The sequence below is a fragment of the Symsagittifera roscoffensis genome, chromosome 5 (assembly GCF_963678635.1).
Source record: "Symsagittifera roscoffensis chromosome 5, txSymRosc1.1, whole genome shotgun sequence".
Taxonomy (NCBI): domain Eukaryota; kingdom Metazoa; phylum Xenacoelomorpha; order Acoela; family Convolutidae; genus Symsagittifera; species Symsagittifera roscoffensis.
In genome coordinates, this window is record NC_087066.1 from 22,365,810 (window position 1) to 22,390,524 (window position 24,715).

The following is a 24,715-nucleotide window of genomic DNA, read 5'->3' on the forward strand; positions in this document are numbered from 1 at the left end:
TGATGTTTGCCGTCAACTTTGCCAGCATGGGCATTAGTTACTGTTTCAACATTAAATTTGAAAGGAATATTTCCAATACTAGCATAGCTTAGATTAAGATAGCCTCTGTCGGCGGCCGATTTACATTGATCGGCAGATAAATGGAGATCAGTAGTGATCATATTTTGTCGAGCGTCGATACCACTCGAATCAAAAGAATCGCAGAACCAACACATTGATTGGTGTTTGATTCGACACATTGTCGCATTTACTTTTGTGCGATAATGTCTCTGATATAGAGTAACATAAGCATGGGTTACTTTAATATTTTCTGGTTGGACTTTACAAGGTGCTACTTTATTTAGAGAGAACATTTTGTTAGAAGTCATTAGTTGGCAATCATAATGAGCAACCCGAAGATTATTTGCAGTATTTGCATTAAATTGTTTTTCGGATCAAATGCTGAGGTTTGATTCGAAAGTATTATTAGAGTTAAAAGACCAACCAAATAAATTTTTTGCAATTTTTTTTTTGGTGGTCAATGACAGCAAAAGAATTTTTAAAAGTACTCACTTTAATCATTTCCTCGAGAGTGGTTAGAACATGATCTTGGTCCATTAGTTCACCTTCCTCTAATTCACTATTTGGATTTGTCATTTTGTGGATTTTTTGTGATGGGAAATCTGAGTTAGATTTCAATTTTTGTTGAGGAATTTAGCAGATTTATTTTTGGAGAGAGAGGAGGTTTTGAATGCAAGATGTGGAATTGAGCAAGAATGAAAACTACTGTATATCAGTTAGTTTTTAAAGGCTGTTTTTGCTTTTTTGCAAATCTAAGCTCTGATTGGTCGTTGTTATTCGGCGTCTTTCGGAAGTGACTCTTTTTAAGTCGTAATTCCTTCGCCATTCGTTTTGTAATGTTGTGGTTTTTTCCACTCTGGTTTACAGTCGTGGTTTTTCCACTTAGTTTTGATTTGTTGAGATCTAGCAGTGAAATGATTTTTATTCGTTTATGCTGATGTTAATTTTTAACAACTGCAATCCCCTTCCCTATTGGAGGAGGAAAATGAAAACGAAACATCTCTTCATAAAAGAGGACTAAAAGCAACATCATTTGTTTGCTTTCCATTCAGTTTTAACTATCTGTATTTTATCCTCAAAAAAAAATTTTCTTCGTCCAAAATGAATTTCATCGATCCTGAAGATAATCTGGTGGACTTCCCGGAGAAGTTTTTGAACTTACGGAATGAGCTAAATTTCAAACATGAAGCCTTGCTGGAGGACAAGGAAGTCGAGAGAAGGGTGGCAATCTACGACGGGCTAGTAGAGAAAGGGACAAACTTAACGCCTATGGAATTTATGATATTTATGGACCGGAGTTATATCTTTAAGTATCCGGTAGTGAATGCCGAGGAATTATTTGAGCTGGGCTCAATTCAGAGTAGGTTCCTCGCCAAGAAACTATGGAGCCCATGGAGTGGAGTCAATGTGGTTTCACAAGAAACAATGGACTTTTTGTCCTTATTCTTTGGAGAGGATGTAAGTTTGTTTTACAATACACCCAAATTTAAAAAAAAATACATAAAAAAAATTTTTTTTTCAAGTGGCATGGCAACATAGAAATCGTATATAAATTTGTTTTAGTTTCAAGAAGATTTCTTCAGAAAGCCAGCAATAGAAGAAGAATTTAGGAGAAAGATAGAGCTGGATATCATGTTAGAAGAAATCTATCAAGCTTGGTGGCGGCCTTATTCAGCGCTGCAGTTTGCAGTGAGGAGCCTGAGTAGGGCCGCTGAAAATTCTCTGGAAAAGATGGCGGCTGTTAAACTAGTCAAATCTTACACGGATATAAAGTCTAATCTTTATAAAAGTAATTTTTAAATCTATTTATAAATATGTTTATTTTTGGTGTTTTGTGGTTTTATTACAAACAAAATATTTATAAAAGAGAAAAGAAAAGGCCAACAAAAAAGAATGTTAAAAAATATTAGTTTTGGCCAAATAAATAGTTGGTGTTTATTATTTCTTTTTAAATTTGCCAATTATACTGGATGGAATTGTAGTTCCATAAAAGTTTGTAGGACGATTTGTCCGTTTAGGTCTTTTGGATTGAGAAAGTGATCCAGGTGCGGATCGAGTGTTCTCATAGAAGCTTTCCTGAGGATGGGATATTGGGGTATCAGCCATTTTATATTTAGCTTAAAATTTAAAAAAAGAAAGAGATAAAAGTTTATAAATTTGCTTAGAAAACTTAAATTTCCGATTTGGAAATTTATTACTTCTCTTTATTTGTAAGAGAAATTTCAACAATTCTCCAGTTTGAGAATTGGAATCTTTGCTTTTTTATCTCTTTTTGAGACTTTAGCAATTTTTGCGAATTTTTAGAAGGTGAGCCTCACTGGTCGCACCAATTTATTACGCTAGCAAAACTATATACGTCGGACAAAACGCTTGCTAGGAATAAAGGGTCCTTTTTACTTTCTACCTTAGAAAGTAAATCTAAAGTCCGCTGAGAAATATTTTATTAGAAAAGAAGTTAGTATGAATTTACAGCAAGTTGCCTTTTGACTCAATATCTATTTTAACGGTGAGATTAGAGATATTTTTACTGAGAGTAGATATTATTTTAGAGATTGGTTGGGGTGTTAGAAGAGAGTGGTGTTGGTGTTAGAAGAGATATTGTTGGGATATTAGAGAGGGAGGTTGTGGTGTTAGAAGAGATATTGTTGGGTATGAATTCCCGTAGTTTTGAGCTTCTATTTATACTCAGATGGGGAAATCACGCCACTTTTCGTATCAAATGAGAAGTTACTTCTTAACTTCGTATTCTCTATTCGTACATTCGTATTTTACGAGAAGAAGGTTTCGTATGCTCGTATTTTACGAGAGGAATCGTTAATATTCGCATTGAATGAGAATAGTCGTTTCAATTCTCAATGCTTAAAACGTTATACGAATTATTCCAATTGCATTTCCCTTCCTTTTGCAAGGGAATAAAAACATATTTCTTTTGTGGTGGCGGCGGCGTCACATTTTGTGAACGCAATAAAATAATTCATGTTTCTGTTTCTATTTGAAATCAGAACACGACTGAGCCAAAAGGATCTACCGTAGCTAAGAAACAGTACTTTTCGTGAACTTTTGAAACCGCTTTTTCAAAAAAAAAAACAACCGATTACGAAAATAGAGGCTTGTAGGAAATTATTGTTATTAGTGGTTATTAACAAAAAATCAAGAAACTCAATGGCCACCTAATAATTGTCCGGGTACTTAAAAATTGCCCCTTGGGTTGATCTCTAAGGTAAATTCTGAATTTGTCATGTTTTTTGTATTAAAATGGAAAAGTACAGGTTACAAAACTTTTGAACTAAAAAAAATGTTTAAAACTTAAATCAGTATGAATCAAACTTTACTGAGCCAGATTTTTTCTCTTGATGCGTCAAAAAAATAACCACCAAGAGGAACAATAAAGATATATTCATTATATCTTCGTGGAACTGCATCGAGTCTGTTTTGTCTGAAAATGAGAAAGGTCGACAAAAAATGATAATCACGAGGAGGATGCAAAAAGTATGAGGTATCAGATGATTTTGGGAGCGAAGGGAAACTAAAGAGAAAAACCTGAACTGATTAACTGTGTTTTTAGTGGATTTAGAAAAAAAAATGGAACACTGAAAACACATGCAGCTGATCAGTAGTTCTTGGAGATAGGGTTACTCACACGGTTCTGAAGCTGTGAGATAAAACTATTGATTAAATTTTTTTGAAAGAGAAACATAAGTTAAATTGTGTAGAATCTTTGCATAACATATGCTTTGCTATAGTTAGTTGGTTTTTTATGTAGGACTTTGTATCTTTTTCACAAATTTTTGATTGCTTTTTTCTTCAAAAAGAGATTATAGAACTCGCTTAGTGCGCTCTGAGTCGCAAGGAGGTACAGCTGAAAGAACATAATTTAACACGGTACACTTTTTTTACAAAGTTTTGTAAATGATAAGCACTCCTTAACTTGAGAAAACCAGCAATTAACAGACAATTCGGGTAAATTAGTTTTGACTAACTGAAACTATTAGCAACTATATTTCAAACTAGTTTGTATTCTTTTACTTTTGTTTTAAATTTTTTCTGTTTCAATGATAAAACTATTTTAAAGAGTAAAAACCAAATTCAAAATATTTTTCCGTTGAAATAATTTCCTTGGACTTTAAGATTTAGTAAATGCACGCTAAAAACGAACATAGCTTACCCAAAATTTATTGTCTGGTCAAGATGAAGATGATCGCAATGAGAATATTGAGTCAGGAAGTCTAAAAGTAGCCCATTGTATCAGCTACAATCCCATCAGGTATCTTTTGCAGTAATAAGTTTTACTATACCACGACAATGATTTTTACTGTGAAAAAATAGTCCTGTTGAAATTACTCAGTACAGAAAAAACAGAACTAAGACATATGTGTAAAAACCACAATAGTAGAGGATAAAGTTCGGAAGAAAATGAGTAATAAGTTACGTTGAATTTTCACCTTTGCAATTTTGAGAAAATTGAATAGAAAAATACTTGAAAAAATTGTACAGAATTTTAAGAAAATGTTTTCAAAATTACTACATCAGAAAAATTCTTTTTTTAAAATTAGCGTCGTTTTTATTGCTTATGTGATAAGGATCCAAATTCAAGGCTAAATCTGCACAATTTACGGCAGTCATAGCAAAATAGGCTCCTATACAATAACAACTAGTGTCAAAAAATGACTGAAAACAAAGCAAAAAGAAACAAAAAAAATAATTTTGTTCATCCTTCCTTAATTTGTTTTCTCATGCTTTACTCGCTCTTGCCTTTTTTTGCTTAGGCTTTAATTGCTATCAGCAATGGGATAGATGAGATGATTTTGGGTTGATGCTTTTTCCTTAATAAGCCTGCTCGCTTGCTCGCTCTTTTTTTCACTCGCGCCTTACTCGCTCGAAGTTTAACAAAAACACAACAAGTTCGAACCAGTTTTTATTGACACTGGAAAGTTCAAATTACGACTGAAAATGTTCATTATGATGCTTCACTCAATCCGTTTAGACAATTTTCTGTTGCATCTGATTCAACGTTGAAAAAAAGCGAACTGAAACAAACACGAAAACAAAATCCTCCCCACTTTCAATAGTGCGAAAATCAAACAAATCTAAAATTTTTTATGAATGAATTTTTGAAATTTTTGAAACAATGAAAACTTGAATTGACCTCAGGATGATATACCACTCAACTTATTTGGGAAATTTTTTCCTAATACCTGTACCAGCGTACAAATTGAGTAGATAAAACTTGAGCCCGATCGTAAAGTTCTTTCTGGAACCTGATCTAAACTACATTTTATGATTGGATAATTTAGATATTTTACCAATGTAAAGTATTTTATATTAACCAATCATGATCCATCTAACTAACAACCCACTTATTTGTAAGTGCTGAAGTTACTTGTAATTTCAGCACCAGAGAGATTTGAATTTAACTTAGAAATTAGTTGGACTCTCCCGAGCACTTCAGCAGCCGCAATAAACCAGTATACCCTAGATCTATTGAGCCTAGCAGAGACTAGTTAAACAACCTGAGACTAGATAGTATAAGAGTAAGATTAGGATCGGTATTAGACTAAGAAGTTGCACGAATCTATCCGGCCGAAAATAAGATAGCGTGACGAGCAGACGGTGTACCCTATCCGAAATTACTCTATGAGTTAACCAACTCGGTCCTAACTCATCTGGTGCGACCATAAGTCTCGAACAAGACCTTAATAGCTTAGAATTAACCAAAATAGATTAGAAATTAGACAAAAACATTTAAAAAATGTTATACGACAATAATTTAATCGAAATGTCTCTACGACTCAATAGATCAGAGCCAATATTCCGAACCATAACAGAACTACCCGGAATTGGAAGAAGACCTCGAACCAGAGACGACATACGACAAAGTAGAAACTTGCCATATAGCTATATGATAGTTAGGCAAAAACCAGAACAAACTTTTATATTTAGAATACTACTGGCAATGAATTTAGATTTTCATTTGCAAACATAAAACCTTGAAGTTAATCTTCAAAATCATTTCAGGCGCTAAACAAAATTATTAATATACAATAACGATTGATAAAAAGATCTAAGATCGTTTTCCTAAAACTCTGCAGTAATATACAAAACATGTTTGAAAAATATTTATTGAAAAATAAAAAATAAAAATTAGTAGCATGACAATAAATGGTTAGTAATCATAAATCATCCTGTTGTTCCAGCTCCATCATCTAAAACATAACAGCAAATCATAAACCCACTAATATCATCAAAACACTAAATCTTTCCTTTACACACATTTAAAATTTTATTAAAACTTAAATTCACTTAATTTTAAAACCAGATCATCAAGGCTTATCCTTGGATCTTAAATCATTTTCTACTTAATTAAATTTCAAATTTGATCATCAAGGCTTATCCTTGGATCAAACAGAACAACTTTGTTCTCCCCCACCCACTTAATTAGTGTCTAACGACCTCAAACGTCGATTCACTACCCAACCCTTTCTAAAGACCCAAGACTAATAGAAATTTTTAAACAAAACTAATCATTCAAATTAGGATAAACAGTGAAGAACTTCGGTTATTCATCCTTCACTTGACCCCCCCTCTTACCAGACCCAGGATAAATCTTAGACTTAGTAAGTTTAAAATAGTATCTAACGAACTACTCGCGTTCTAATTATACCTGAACCTTGTGGATCGATTTACTATTCTCCAACCCTTGAACACAATCACTACCCCTAAGTAAGATTAAGTAAGTTAACACCTTAACTTATACTAGCCACGAGAAAGTAAAGAATCATTCTTCGGAATCGATATACTTTTCTCTCCAACCCTGAACAAACAGACCCAGGTTAAGCTAACCAAAAAATCGTAAGAACTAACAGTTTAGGAAAATAGAAATCATTTAACAACCTTTTGCATCCGTCATCCTAAACCTTATGTCATTTAAAAACCTAGGAAATAAACAAACAATCGTTTTACACAATTGTGAAATAGATAACAAAAAATACGACCTTGTAATCACACCTCATACACAAACAGTTGGATACATTCGAACAAAACGACAAACACTAAAAAGAAAAATAATAACGAAACAAAGACAAATAACACGAAAAAGATTTTCAAAAAATCGAAACGCATTTTCAGAATCAGAAACCAATAGTTTAGACGAACTTTACAAACTAAAGGAATCAATAGATAAAAATTGCCCAATTCACGATCAATTATATTTCTCTGACTCAGAAACAACTTCAAATTCATCAAAAAGAGGAAAAAGAAGAATAAAAAAGCAGTATAAACACAAACCAGTACATTTATACAATTGGAATCAACCAATTAGACACATTGATAATTACATATTAACAGTCATCGAACGAAAAAATGAGCTCAACGCACACCCCAGGTGAAGAAAGTCCAGATGATGATGAAATCTTTCCTTTTATAGTAGACGCAGATACTGATAGAGGACAACACATATTTTGTCAAAATTTACTCGTAAATTTATTTGAACCCGGAATTAGTCCATGTAAAACAGAGTTCCCAGATGTAAAAATCAAAAGACAAATCATAGACCACTACTTAAAAGATATATGCAACATAACACAACAGTATGGAATCTACTCCATAGAATTCACCTCACCAAACCATAATAATAGAAAATATACAATTCAAACAGACGATCTTGATTTAGAATTTTCAAAAGTTTTTTCAGAATATATAAAAAGCATCCAATATCATAACTCACAAAGAGCAAACTCCATATTCACCAATGAAGTTTTCGCAATAATATATAGTTATATTTCGATATTAGAAAACGAAATCCCAATAACAAATGTCTCACCGACAGAAACATCTAAACATTTAAGAGTACGACATGAAATCACACTACTCTCTAGTTATTTAAACATCATTAAAGAAAATTTCACGAAAGACGACGTTTCACAACATACAAAACACGATCTACAAAAAATTTTGGCATGGTTCATAATAGATTATTTCACACACAATATTGATTTAATTGCACAAGCAAGAAAAAATTTTAGACCCCAAAACTCGAACGATGATACCGCTATCACAGAACAATCAGATTATGTTTGGGACCCCGAATGGTCTCATCCCGCATTTATAAGATTCCCACAATCAATCTCAAGTCAAGCAATAAGTACGATATCTTACATAAGAGATTATGTAAAAGTAATACCATTAACCATTGATGCAACACCATTAAACTATAATACATTTTTGCCCGATACACAAAATAATAGTTTAAACTCTACAGTTATAGACAATGAAAACCTTAATGGAACTAGGAATCTTACTCAACAAGATATCCAGACACCATCACACTTCATAAATGAAGAAATTGTACACACAACAACTACACAACAAAGTATTTCACCAATACGCCCAAATTTAACAACACCAAGAAATACAAATCCTTCACAAACACAGGTAACCTTACAATCAACCGTTAAACCTTCGGTTGCCCCTAAATATTCACATATGGATTATCAAACATACAGACCCATGACAATACCATCAAAAACACGCAAAACATTCACTAGAAACAACTTTACAGACCATAATTATAATTATACACATCAATCAAAAACATATAACCAACCACAAAGAAATTTTAACCAATATACAAGATCTCGAAATTGGGATAACCCAATGACCCAACCTAATTCAATAAATTTCCAAACAAATCCTCCACAGGATCACAGTGAAAATTACCCATTTTTTCAACAAAATAAAAATAAAAAACAGACATCTTATCAAATGGATTATTTATCCTCAGATGATGATTTCTTACAACCAGATATATTTGCACCAAATACTCAAGAATATCGTAGACAAGGAATACAGAAAACACGTACAAATCATAGAAATTTTTCTCCACAACCAATAGATGCACAACATCAACAACCAATTCAACAACAAAATCTAATTAATACACAATCTTTTCAACCAATTCAACAACAAAATCCAATGACTGCACACTCGTATCAAGCATCACAAATGCAAAATGAAATACCACTCCCATATTATCTCCAACAACATGAAATAACAAGAAACCAACTTTCGAATTTTTCTCAAATGCCAAATGCAGCAGAATCATTACAAATGACAATGAATCCATACCTTATGGGTGGATCATCAATAACATCAAACAAACCTTTAATGGTTTTCACAGGAACAGACCCTGAATACTCTGTAGAAGATTATTTAAATGCAGTAACAGCAAACCTGATTTTAAATATTGGACCTGAACCAATTAATACGCCACTACATCAAAACTGGATACATCGACGCACAGCGTTAATACAAACAACCTTAGATGGCGCAGCCCAAAAATGGTTTTCAGTACTACCTCTAGAAATAAAATCAAACTGGAAAAGGTTTACACAGGAATTTTCAAAAATGTTTGACTCCGAAAGAAACAAACAACAACAAAGAGTTTTATGTAATGAAATTCGCAGATTACCAAACGAAACCATCAAGCAAATAGCAGTACGAATCGAAACACTAGTTCGAAAAGCATATTCATTAAATACACATGACTATAAAAACACAAAGATGACAGAAATCTTAATGATGACCTTAACACCACAATTAAGGAAAATAGCAATAAAAAAGAGAGCATCCCATCCTTCTTCAATTCGAGAACCCGATTTAGATTTTCGAAAACTAGTAGACAAATTAGAACAAGCAGAAATCACGATGAAACTAGAAGAAACGGAAAATCTGAAATTACAATACGTTAATAGAATTGAAACGACTCCCACTAATATTAATAATATACAGGAATCAGAGACAGACCTCGTTGAAAAAATCACTGAAATACTCAATATTTACGAAAAGAACCCAAACTTTAAAGGCAAACCATCTTTCAAAAAATGGTGTAATTATTGCCGACGATACGGACATAGTATTTCCGAATGTAGACAAAAACAGCAAGACAATCAAAATAAACCTCAAAAATATAAAGAACCAAATAAATCATTCTATCAATACATGAAAAAAGATCAAAATCTACCGAACAAAACAGTCCACAGCAACAACAGTTCAGGAAAACCACTCCCGAACAATACAAATTATACAAGAAATCAATCACCATATAACTCAAGTTATAGAGGAAGATCACCAGAACGAAGAAACACGAACAATTCATCACAAAATCACTACAATAGACCAAATAGTCGAAATAACTACTCCAGATCAAATTCAAATACACAACGATTTGTTTCTAGATCTAATTCCCAATCAAGAAATAACTACTATCCAAACAACCAATCACGAAATTCATCATACAATAGGAATAGAAACTACTCCTATAATCGAAATAGAAGTTATTCAAACAACCGAAACCAGAATTACCCGAACAGTCAATCAAGGAATAACTCATATAATAGATCGAACTATAACAGACCAAACAATAATTACCAAAACAGATCGCGAAATAATTCACAAAATCGACACTCAAGTTATAATAATCGTTATAGAAATTATTCCCAATCACCACACCGGAATAATAATAACTATAATAATTCTAATAATCGCCACAGAAGTAGTACACCTAAACATCAAAGACAAATCAATCAAGTACAGTCTAACCCAGAAACAACATCAGACCCTCCAGGTATTGATGACACAGTAACTGATACGTTACAACTCAATCAAATAAACTGTACATCATCAGATTCAGAAAGTGATACTGAAAACACTCTTTCTATCAATTTGATAAAAGTCGAAAATGACTATGAATCTGTCATATATGAACAACCCTTTTCATCACACATATATGAAAATCAATCAGAATTTCTTCAAAATTATTACACTACACCCATAAATTCCACACCAACGACGCAAGAAACAAATGAGATTAACACTACAAATCAAACCAATAAAAATACCAAAACAAAATGCTTGAATACAAACCACATTTATCAAAATATACAAAAAGAACAACCCAAAGAAAAAATTTGGACAATACCATTTCTCTTAGAAAGCCCAAGAAATAAAGAATTTCAACCACCAGACCTTGAAATAGATTTTTTAATTGATTCAGGAGCAGAATCAAACATAATAAACATCCCCACATGGAATGAAATAAAAACCTTACACCCAAAGCTAACACCTCTTGAAACCTCCAGCAAACTAGCAACAGCACAAGGATCAACATTGATAAACTACGGAAAAATCCAATTATTTCTCCTCCCCACCAGAACAATGGAACAAAGCAAAATTTTAAATAAGCCATTTAAACAAATATTCCATATCACTGACATTAAATATAATATCATTGGAATACCATTTATTTCGAAGTATATACCAACAATTAACATACTAAATAGTAAAATATTAATCAAAGATAAATATACAAAAACAAAAGAAACATCCTTAACATTTTTTCAAAGATTAAATAAACAACCACCATTCTTTTCAAAATTCTACCCGATATTTAACCAACAAAGAAAACACCTAAAACCACTATCAGGAAATATCTATAATTTTTCAATCAAACAAGTTCACCAATATGATAAAGAACAAAACAAACAAAAATTTTATATGTCAGAATTTGAATTCAAACCTATTCACAAATTTTTCAAAATCACAATCTCATCCATAAAATATTTGAAAAATTCGAATTCCGATATCATTTCCTTACATGTCTATAACAACACACCTTACCAAGTAACATTACCTTTAGGACTTTTAGGATATTGTGAAACCAACGCTACAATATCACCAATACACGAAAAAGCCTATCGCGTAAATAATATACTCCAATTACTAGATATTTGCCAATCTACAATTCTTAATGAAGAATTATCTATAAATAATATAATAAGTAACGAAAACAGAAATACGGATTATTTCACAAAAACTCCATATTTCAAACCTACATTCAACATAAGTAACTACACAGAGGACCAACAAAAATTTTTAACAATGTTTAATTTCCAACATTCACAAATAACACAAGACGAATTCGAAAAATTAGCCAAACAGCTAATTAAATATTCATCAGTCTATGCAACATCAAAATTCGATGTTGGGAAAATCAGTTCATCACTACATCTCCCGTTAAAACCAGACGCAGTTTTCAAAAAACAGAGAGCAAGTAAAGTACCAATTCACTTACATGATAAAGTGAACAGATTACTCGACATTTTAGAACAATACAACATTATATCACCAGTAAACAAAGAAGAACAACCAAAAGGCAACACATTTATCAACCCTGTTATCATACTAGCTAAAGGAGAATCATTGAAAATCGTTCTCGATGCTAGATACCTCAATTCACTTATAGATGAATCAAAATGTAATTGGCCCATTGAACCAATACAAGTTATTTTAACAAAAATAAACGGCAAATACTTTACAACCGCCGATATGAATAGTGCATACAATCAAATGCCACTAGATGAACAATCACGACGTTTAACACAATTTGTTATCGGAAACCAACAATATGAATTCAACCGCTTATTCTATGGAATATCCATAGGACCAGCAGCATTTTCAGCTTTTATGAGCAAAATTTTTAGACCACTAATACTCAAGAAAAACGCAATCACCTATTTAGACGATGTTTTTATGCAATCACAAACAAAAGACGAGATGTTCAATGTTTTAGAAAAATATCACCAAATACTTCAGAACGAAAATCTGAAGGCCGCCCCCGATAAATCACACTTCTTTTTGACAAGAGTTAAATTCTTAGGACATAATATAGAAAGAAAAACAATCACTCCATTGAAATCACGCATTGACGCTATTCAAAAACTTCAACCACCAACAAATAAAAAGAAAATCCAAGAATTTCTTGGAATGTTAAACTTTTTAAGTAAATATGTTTATAAAATGCAATTATATCTACGACCATTTTATAACATCCTTAGACAACAAAATAATTTTGAATGGAACACAGAACATCAAACACGATTTGAAGAAATAAAGAAACTTTTAACTGAACAAATTTCAAACACAATTCCAGACCCTAATCAACCATTCTATGCAATGTGCGATGCTTCGAACTTTGGCATCGGTGCAGCACTATTACAATCACATAATGGTACAAATAAAATGAACCTCATATCAGCAAATTCTCGATTATTCACTCAAGCAGAGCTACGACTCTCAACTCTAATGAGAGAATGTACAGCCATAATATATACACTGACAGAATATGAATTTCTGATACTTGGATCAAAACATCCAACAGTTCTATTCACAGACCATAAACCAATCATCTTTCTCTTTACACAAAAATCTAACCCAAACCACCGAGTTTACAGATTTCAACTAATTCTAATGAAATTTCCAAACTTACATATAGTTTGGACTGCAGGAAAAAATCTTGCATTACCAGACACCTTAAGTCGAAATACACCACCTGAATTACTTACACGAAAAACAACAGTTGAAATACCCAAAAACATAAAATTCTACCTTGCAGAAAACGAAACATCACCCCGATTGGAATGCAAATATGCAGTAAAAACTGATATTGAACAATCACAAATAAATAATTTACAACATTTCCCACTTTATTTAGATTGTCAAAATAATCATTATGAAGTTGATTTACTTGGAACATCAACTTTCAAACCAATCCCATATTCTCAATGGATAAAAAATAACACCCAACAAAAACGAACAAAACAACACCCGCCTAAGAAAGACCATTTTCCACTAATTGAAAAAGAAGATTTAACTGATAAAATAAATTTATCAGGACCACAAACAAATGATTCAAAATACACAATAAATCAAGTTTTTGACCTTCACGACCCACTTGATACAATACCCTTATCTAAATTAGAAATCGAAAACATTTTTCTCCCCCCAACAGAAATAATTACAATTTCAACACTGAAACAATATCAAAACCTTGACCCAGTAATTCGACAACTGAAATCATGGCACAAATATAAAACTAAACCTATCAAAGCAGATTCAACCATTCTAGGAAACAAAACACTCCTCCGATACTTTCGCAAATTTAACAACACAACAATTAACGAAAATACAGACCTTTTAGAGTATAACCTGAATGAATCTACAGTTCCATGTCTCCCTTTAAGTATGATTCTTATAGCTTTTAATATTTCACATACACAAAATATTAAAGGACACTCTGGATCAGAGAAAACATATTCAAACTTTATACAAAACTTTTATTTCCCAAATGCACCAATTTGGATAAAAGTACTATGCAATGACTGTATAGTATGTCAACTAAATAAACCTTACCCAAATCAAAAACAAATAGCACAAAAACAAGATTTTAAAGGACAAAGTTTGTACTTTAATCATCGTATCTCATTTGATACTAAAGGACCAATTTCACCCTCATCAGAAGGAAACTCCTACATTATGGTAATTGTTGACGCATTTACACATTATGTAGCACTTAACCCAGTACCACATTGTAACGCTTATTACGCTTACACAACACTCTATGAACACTGGATAGCAAAATTCGGACTACCAGAAATTTTAGTTACAGACAACGGTACAGAATTCATAAATAATGAAATTATCACACTATGTCATTTATATAACATTAAACACAAACCACGTACATCTCATGCACCTTGGACAAACGACTTAGTCGAAGGTATGAACCGTTCATTACAAGAATATCTTAGATGTATCATCAACGGAAATGATACAAAATATACCGAATGGTCAGCAGATGTAAAATTATTTCCCTTAGCGTATAATTCACAAATTACGACAACTTTAGGAATGTCACCATACGAAATGGTTTTTAACCAAAAGCCACGCAAACCAATAATGTTTACAGCGAATTCTCATAAAAACGCACAAGGTTATTGTCAACCAAATAAAGACTCAATTTGTTATAACCTACCTTTACATACACACGATGAAGATCATTTTCATCACCCACAAATTCTTAAACTAGCCTCCGGTACACACACCGAATGGATTCTAAATAGAGATAAAAAACACAATGAAATTTATCAAAAAATAACAAAAAAGTTATTACAAAGACAAAACATTAATGAACAAATCAATTCACGTTTTACACCAGCCTCCGAATTAAAAATTGGAACATTTGTTTTAATACCTAATTTTAATACACAAAAAGGAATTTCTAAAAAATTACAACCCCTTCGAAAAGGACCATACCAAATAATTGCAAAACCCACTGATGTCACATATAAAATTACCGACTCAAACAAAAAAGAAATCGTTCAACATCGAAACAACCTATTACCTTATTACCCAAAAGAATACGCACTCCGCGAATTAACTCAATTATATTCTTTCACAGGATTAAAAATCATTCAAAATGAACCACATCTGAAAAACACAGAACAAAATGATAACCCCACCGAAAATCAAAACACAAAACCAATCGCCACCAAAATCAATACACAAAACCATAAAGAATCACCAAAACAAAGAAAAAATAGAAAAATGACCGAACAAATAATACCCCAAGAACAAATCGACAAATCAGAAAATAGAAAAACAACAAGACTCCGAAATCAACCACGTAAAAACTATAAAATATTCATCCCCCAATCTAAAATTTTAAAGAAAGTGGAATTTCAAAAGTAATTTCAACATTATACTTCACTATCTTGAAACCTTCGAAACATTTTTCATTTTTATTTTTCAAAATAACATGCTGACAAGTACGTAATAATTCTAGTTCAAAATAGACCAATAGGATTCATCCAATCCGTCACTTTCTCTAACTCAAACTAAGACCAATTAGACGAATCATATAGAACTCCAGGCACATCTATAACTATAACTTTACGACCTCCAGGTCAAAAATAAGCAAACCACTCCAACTTGACAACTAAAATAAATATCACCATAATACCGTACCCCTCCCTTATCTAATAACCCAAAGATCAACAATATTTCCCCAACTCAGACCACGAATACCCCCAAAGCAAATTTGTTAACTTAGCCTAAAGTAACAAAATGAACATTTTAATTAGCCTAAAGTATAAAAATCTCACCATACCCCGGATCATTTGACAAACAAAAATAAAGAAAAAGACGACCTCCCAGTCACCATGAAAATTGCCCCCAACAATTTTTTACAGAACTCAACCCACTTGTCAAAAAACTAATAAATAATCCGACCACACTAGAAAATCGCCTCAAACAGCAAAAAATATTCGACCAAGAGATCATTTCTTAAATGCTCTTCTCTCAATCAGTTACTCAAATACTCATAAATCTTAAACATTTTTTTACAATACTTGAAACCTTTATAATATTTCTTTTTGATATACTTGAATCTTTTCTAATAATCCTAATCATTTTTTGTAACATTTTTTTAATTTTCTACACTATACTCGAACTATTCCTCCAACTTTCCAAAACCCTTGATTACATCCACAGGTACGAGTCATATAACTTGTCTAAATGATACGAACAATTTTCAGTAGAACCGATATTTTTTTATTGTTTGTAATTTTCATAACATTTTTATCATCCCTCATTTTGACAATATGTAAATGTATAAAGAAAGCAATCTTCACATTTGCCCTAGCAACAATCCTTCTAATTCTTTTTTTGGAAGAATACTATAATAAACATAAACCTTCCCACTAAAGTAACAATTCAAAAATCCATCAAAAATTGCTACCCAACAGTCACAGAATCAGTCTTCACCGACATCATCCCAAGATAACCAAACACCACCTTCAACTACTCAAAATCCTCAAACATCTACACGAAATTCTTTTCAAGACAATCCATACACTTTTGAAGAACGACATGCTCGTTTATCAGAACCACTAGAACCAGTTCAACGACAAGCACCTTTAAGCGAACCAACATATAACCTATACCCAACACTACCACAAGAACTAAGTAGAATAAGAAATCCTAGTCAAAACCAAAATACAGTCGAAATAAATAGACAAATTATACATCCTCGACGAAACAGAAATTTTCAAACTCCACGAGTTCATTTTGATATACCTCAATCCCCATCACAAAACACTCCAGAAAACCCCATTGGTATATTACCAGAAACCCCTACGCTTCTTTCACAACGTAGCACCTCAAGCCTACCATCAGATTACTTAGGTTCAACACCAACATCTGAGCAAATACGTGAAAATCCTTTCAACCCCACAAACCAAACATCACGATTTCCATATTGGACTACACATTCATTTACACAAGGTGAACCAAATTTAGTCAATGACCCCATAGATATTTCTACGGATACAACAACATCCTCATCACTACCAGAAACATTATCACTACCATCAACACCATCAATAAGCCAGATTTCACCACCACCTTTTAACTTAAATTTTCCAAATAATCTCGACGCCAGATATCGAGAACAATCAACAACAAATATTCCTTTAAGACTAGATTGGAATACATTTACAGCACCTCCACCATTATTTGGACAACATCAGGAAAGTAACCGCCTTCATAACTGGGCACTTAATAGATTACAATATCGCCAAGATATTCACAACGATATCCGTGATCACAATATTCAAATACTCCAACAAAACAGTTTACAATTAAAGTTTGAAATCACAGTTAAGTTAAACAATATTACCCAACATCCCTACCCATTAAATCCACCTAACATAACAGCTCAATCACTACCACCACCGTTTATAACTACTGAAGTAATATACAAATACGACAGATATACCAAAAACACAATTGGCTACATTACATTTTATAATCCATACTCAGGATTATCATACACATGTATATTCTAAAATTATTAATTTTTCTCCAACTCCTTTTTCTAGTAATCTCAAATCAAAACATAAACCCTTCCCCTCGTACAGGACCACAAGATTTATTAGTAACACATTACGATTGTGAAGAAAATGAACAAAAAACACTACACAAATATGCAATAAATCAAGTATCACAATGTGAAACAGAACCACAAGCTATAGAAACCACAGATGTAATAGCAACACTCTATTCAAAAGCCCGAGCAACAACAGTTACAGGTTATAAATTCACAGCAACATTTTCCGAAAAGAAAGTACATTGCTCACAAGTCTCGAACGGAAACAAAAACCGACTTGACCATGAATCATTCTATCAAAGTAATATAGAACGTCTTTTACATCTCAATCCCGACGATTGTAAAAATGAATTACTTAGACTAAACATCACACAAAATAAAAACTCCCAAAGAAAGTTAGTTAATTTTCAAGTTTTTCCAGACTCTGTACATCAATCACAACTTGAAAGACACCAAGGACATATAAAACTAGACGAAAAATACCCGTATAACGGCGCACACGGACGATTAACCTATGACCTACACGATAAACATTGGATACCACACATTGGTATAAATGACCCATCAAACTGCAAAGCAGACACAAAAAATAAAGGATACCAAGAAATAATGTTTTTTGATTGGAAAATACAACTCGAAAAAATACAACTAACACGAGATTTATCAGATAATACAATGATCTATCAAGGAATCCGATTACCTTGTAAAAATGATCAAGGTTATTGCGACCCTACAACGAGAACACAAGCTACAATTGTTTGGTTCCCCGAAGATACATGTACAACATTTCAAGTAGCAAAAATACACGCTCGTATGATAAAATTTCACGAAAAATATTTTATACAATCAATTCCATATGAACAAGTCCATCCATCACGAAAACTAAGTTCTAATTTTAGAAACATAGACAATATAGAAAACAAATTGACACGTTTCCAAATATATCAAGAAACAGAACTTGCATGTAAATACAGGAATCCACTTCACAGAACACAATATTCTGAAATATTAGTTGAATACGAAAAAGGATTCGACATGACCACTGGAAAAGTAAAAATCGACCCATATGCCACAGGTCATCCTCTAAACGAAGGAACATCCTATATACCAGTTAATTTTGAAAAAAGCAACGGACAACCTGGTGGACATCTAAAACCCCATGACACCAGAAGCACACGCTTACAAGAATTATCACTAATGAATACTACATATTTCGGTAATATCCACTATGATATTCATTTAGATATGAAACTAGATTATACAATTAGCCGAATTTTTCAAGAAATGTCACTCTCCGAATTAGAAACACTACACCACCTATGCGAATTAGAACGAACACAAATATTACAATCACTTGCACTAGCAGTATTAAAAATACCCTATGCAGGATACTTATTATCTGGAAATAGATCAAATTTTTTAGACTATGAAGGAAACATCTTATGATTTTATACTTGTACTAAAAAAGTATCACCACTATACGTTTTTGAAGATAAACGATGTTATAAAAGAATCCCTATCTTTTATAAGAATAAAGTACATTTCGTGGATACACTTTCACGAAGAACCTATTTCTGGGATACCGCAGTCCCATGTGGATCAGAAAACAGCCACAATGTAGTACAACTAAACCCTGATGAAAATAAATATTATCTTCTCACTCCATATCCCACATTAATGCAATCACTCAAAAAATTTTCACCAGAAAGCATTCGCGCTATTGCTCGAAACCCAAATATAGACTTACAATCAATAGGAATCTATTCAAAATCAGATATTCAACATCACATTAGAACACAACAATTCCAAGAATTATTAACACAAATGGACACTATACAAAGACAATCAATAGACCAAAATTTACGCAAACTTGCAGAAACCGCAGGATTTGCCGATATCTACACGCAAGACTATAGCGGATATTTTAAAGACATTAAAGATTATATATATCTAAACGGTGAAAAATACCGTCCCCAAGATATATCACCAATTAACATTTTTAGCTTTGTTACACTCAAAAATGAGATCCTCGATTTTCTAGGATGGCCCTACTACATCTTAGAAAAATTGACTATTTTATACGCAATGTTTAACTTTATTGGATTTATTTTCTCACTTTTAAAAGGAATCTACAACACATGTGCTATACACACACAGGTCAATCGACAAGCAAGTGTAGCACGCATACTCTTTGCAGGATTTTTTGGAATCTTTTCTACATCTATAAACAAAATTCTTTTAGACGCACAAATAAAGGAATATAACACAAAAATAGCAACACGACAAAATACACACGACGAAGAACATAACAATGTAGACATAACGCCAACGGCACCACAATTACCACCCCTACCAAATAACCATCCACTATCCCTAGTCCCACGAAATTTTCGAAACTTAGCCATCACACATAATCCAAATTTTCGACTCACCACATCACAAAGTCCCATCCAACATATAATGACACACCAGTCACAAGATGATAATACTTATGAACAAATTATTGAACAACCCCATACCACCGCTTTTCAGTCTCAAAATAATCATTTTTTTAGCCCACGATGAGCCGCCAACTTGGATCACTACACCGATCAAATTCCCACCCAACCAATCTTACCTCTCCAATCCCAATAATACCACTTTTTGCTTTTCCGCCACCCGATTTTCCATCTAGTAATGTAACATCAGGCATGAATTCCGACACTAATTCACACATCTCAGTTTTATATTCCATCTCACAACTCAATAACCCGAATATTGAAACCCCCGATGAATTTGCCGACTCAGAACCATCCCCATCCAATAATTTTCATAACTCTTCTAATTTTTCTCAACCCCCTTTTCAACCCATATTATCCAATAACCCTGACCCAATCACCCCCACACCCTCTTATGCTTCCCAAGTTACCCCAACCTACTCCTCATACCATTCTGACCAATCATCTCATTCTCCAGACACCCCCCGAATCTCCCCAGAGCTAGATAATTTTATTACCCTTCAACAACAACCCTACCACCTTAATACCCCAACCATAAACCAAATCTCCTCCACAATAAATTCATCCAACCCCCCTACCCCTACACCCTCTTCAAATTATACTGAATCATTAGCACCATCATCCACATCAACTGAATCTTCACTCAACACTAATAGAGCTTACCGCACTTTTAAAAGAAAGTTCCCCAACCATCCTTTCCCAGCAAAACCAGGAACAGCCCGTGAATACATCAACCACCCCAAGCATACTAACACAAAAGAATTTTTAGCCATCACCTTACCCTCATTCCCACAATACACCTTAAACACCCCCCACGACACTAACGAAACACGCAACTTCGTAGATGAATACGTTTTAATGCCCACTCTCTCTTGGACCTCATATTATCATTTTACTAACCCTCTTTGCTTACCTTTATCTAACACTCACATCGATATAGAGCGAAATACGGACATGCTATATCGACTCACTACACCACTAACCGCTAGACAATTTACTTACGTTGGATATAAAAAATCACTAAAAACACACACTGCACCTAGAGCTAACGAATATACACTCGAATACTATGATCACAACATCATCAGAGCTAACCAAGATCAATTCTTAGACGACGATCGCTTCGCTAATCCACAAATTACCGAGAAATTTTTCATCAAGACACCATATATATTTACACTAAACATCTTCGACCGAAAGTTTGATCACATTATTTCAGAAGCACTAATAGACACACAAGCATACGAAAGTTTCAAAGAACGCTTCCAAATATTTTCTCTAACCTTTCATTTCCTTGCACCACACGAAAGAGATTTACACTGCTCACACGATATTATGTTGCGCACTAAACAAACCCACACATATAGTTATTATCGCTTCATCCAAAATCACTTTGACCTACACACACCCTCTAGACAACCACACCATCGTTTTCAATTCATTAATTCCAAATACACTTCACCATTTTTCCTAAATTTCACATATTGTATTAAAGACACTAACCTCCATGGTATTCTTCGTAATTATGACCCCATAACCCAAATGTACATCTTCTGTCCCATCACCAAGACCTTCAACGCCGAAGAATCCCGACCCTTCCTTATCCCGCACGAGTTTGTACAACCTATAGAAATCCCAATTTTAGAATTCATCCACAACACTAAATTCAATCATAAATTATATAATCTAATCCAAAACACACCTTATGAGTTTGCAGTTGGCACTGAAGAACTAACCACTATTAAGGCACTTCAATTGCTTTGGCCACTGCTTCAGACTAAAAATATCATCCGCATCTTAGCTAAACTACTAACAACTTCAGAACTAATTCACGACATCTTCCCCCACGGTTTTTTCCCCGACGATTAACAGGTAAGTATGAATTAAATGAATATAACTAACTAATTGAAATATTAAAAAACTCACCATACTTTATCCATGTTTTCCTTAGATTTTTAGCCTTCATCCGACGATCACCTACAAAAACCACAAAAAACAAATAAAGATCGCAAATTTCATCAAACAGACTTCAACAATTCTATTAATCTCTTACACTTATAAATTTATAAATTTAATACCAATGCAGTAAATTCATTTCTAAAATTTTCCCCACAAGCAGTAAATCTAATTATAATGAAAATTTGTAACTTAAAATTCCCCCATAACTAGCAGTAAATTTCCAAATTCTATGCAGTAAATTAATAAAATGCAATTGCAGTACTAACCTTTTGATATTTTCATTCATTCGCACAGAAATTCTATCCACACTCGCACAGCTCGCCCACGAAGAATTGTTTAAAATAATGAATTTCAGTTTCAAGCTTTCACACTCAACAACTCTAACATATAATAACATGTTTCAAACTTTCCTTTAACCCGGTTGGAAAGGAATCATATACTAAACAAAACTAACCAACGCAGCTTACTAAATACCACAAATCATAGAATAACAGCATGACTAAGAAAAGGAAACCAACGGTACCCAAACCGGATTAACCCAGTTTAAAACTGGATAATTTATTCTTTTGAAGACTATTATAAAGTCTAAGAAAGAAATAATAAAACACAAAAAAGTCGAAAGACAAACCCATAACCACAAACAATTTGATTTTTGAAAAAAGGACACAACCAACAAAACATAAGTAAAACCACAACAAACCCAACATAAAACGTTGTCACATAACAGGACCCCTCACAAAAACCGCATGAAATCATACTCCCACTCCTGGCCTAACCCACCAGGAAGGACGTCCTGAGCATGCTCTATAGCCGGCCTAACCCACCGCGCTACATCCACGCTTTGTGACCACACCACTATTTTTAATAAGAGCTACTCAAGTGTGAGTAACTCTTCAAAATAACCGAACTAAAACAAAAAGCTTTTGTGAAAACAACTAACTAAAATCATTATTAAAAAATATTAAACTAATAAAAGTTTTATAAAATGTAAAATCACATGATGCAATATATAGATCAGAATACAACACCAAGGACGAACATCAAAAGACAAGACGACCCCACTACACTCGAGAGAGAATGACCAACTACAATCGATATGCCGCTCACAATCACAACTCAAAGGATTTAGAGTACGACTTGACTTCGCAGAAAAGGACTTCATTGAACTAGACCAATGACCACCTCGATGTTCAAGTATACGTACAGATCCGAGTAACCAGGCATCCCCTCCACGCACAATCTCCACGCCATTCCCAAACTAGATCATACACAAAAGAAGTTCTCCACGCAGAACAGAAAAACCTGACATAGCAAACCATTCTGAAATCAGATTTGAGTTTGTTGCGAAGACTTAGTCGTTGTCATTAGAAGACACAACGTCTTATGTCTCTAACTCCAGCTTCCTGGAACTTCTTTAACAAAAAGGAAACAGAAGAAATAAGATGTTCGCCAAACACCAACTTCCATCATCCATCCTTCGAATTGCAAAAGAACTATTCTAAAAAACTCTGTAAAACCCGGATGGGTGGAACCTGATCTAAACTACATTTTATGATTGGATAAATTAAATGTTTTACCAATGTAAAGTATTTAATATTAACCAATCATGATCCATCTAACTAACAACCCACTTATTTGTAAGTGCTGAAGTTACTTGTAATTTCAGCACCAGAGAGATTTGAATTTAACTTAGAAATTAGTTGGACTCTCCCGAGCACTTCAGCAGCCGCAATAAACCAGTATACCCTAGATCTATTGAGCCTAGCAGAGACTAGTTAAACAACCTGAGACTAGATAGTATAAGAGTAAGATTAGGATCGGTATTAGACTAAGAAGTTGCACGAATCTATCCGGCCGAAAATAAGATAGCGTGACGAGCAGACGGTGTACCCTATCCGAAATTACTCTATGAGTTATACACTCCAGTCCTAACTCACTTACAATTTACGGTTTCCGCTTAAAATTTGCAGATTCCACTTATAGTTGCGAATTCCACATGTTCCGAATGCCCTCTAAGAAAAGTATTTTAAAAAGTGATGAAACATTCAAAAAAAAACTTTTTTTCAGGATTTTTTTGTAAACGCTATTTTTTGTAAAGTACAAAGTGATATGTTTAGCATGTAGCAAAGATACTCGATGATATAGTAATGTTTTATCTTCAAATACAACCCTGGTTCCTTTTTTGTTTTGAAATTTTAAGGAAAATGGCAATTCACTTGTCGCTGCCACCAATTACATCATGTTATCACGATTACATCAAAAAAGAGACCAGAATGAGACCAAGGTGACATCTTCACGTCCAAATCTGTATAGCAGGAGGACGTTAGCTTGGTTCTGAGTTCTGAGTTTTCAGCCAACCAGAGTCCAGCATTTTATAAGCCGCTATAAGCATAAACAATCCTAACTAAACGCTGGGGCG

The 24,715-nt window shown here is 33.4% G+C and overlaps 1 protein-coding gene across 1 annotated transcript in view; it reads left to right on the forward strand.

Moving 5' to 3' along the window:
• Window positions 1-1,161: 1,161 nt before the first annotated feature.
• LOC134846654 (uncharacterized) overlaps window positions 1,162-24,715 on the forward strand; it is a 46,992-nt gene continuing 23,438 nt past the window's right edge. Inside the window, exons 1-2 of the mRNA XM_063864039.1 lie at window positions 1,162-1,518; window positions 1,624-1,832. Coding sequence (XP_063720109.1) covers window positions 1,162-1,518; window positions 1,624-1,832 — 566 coding nt within the window. The remainder of the gene's footprint in view (window positions 1,519-1,623; window positions 1,833-24,715) is intronic.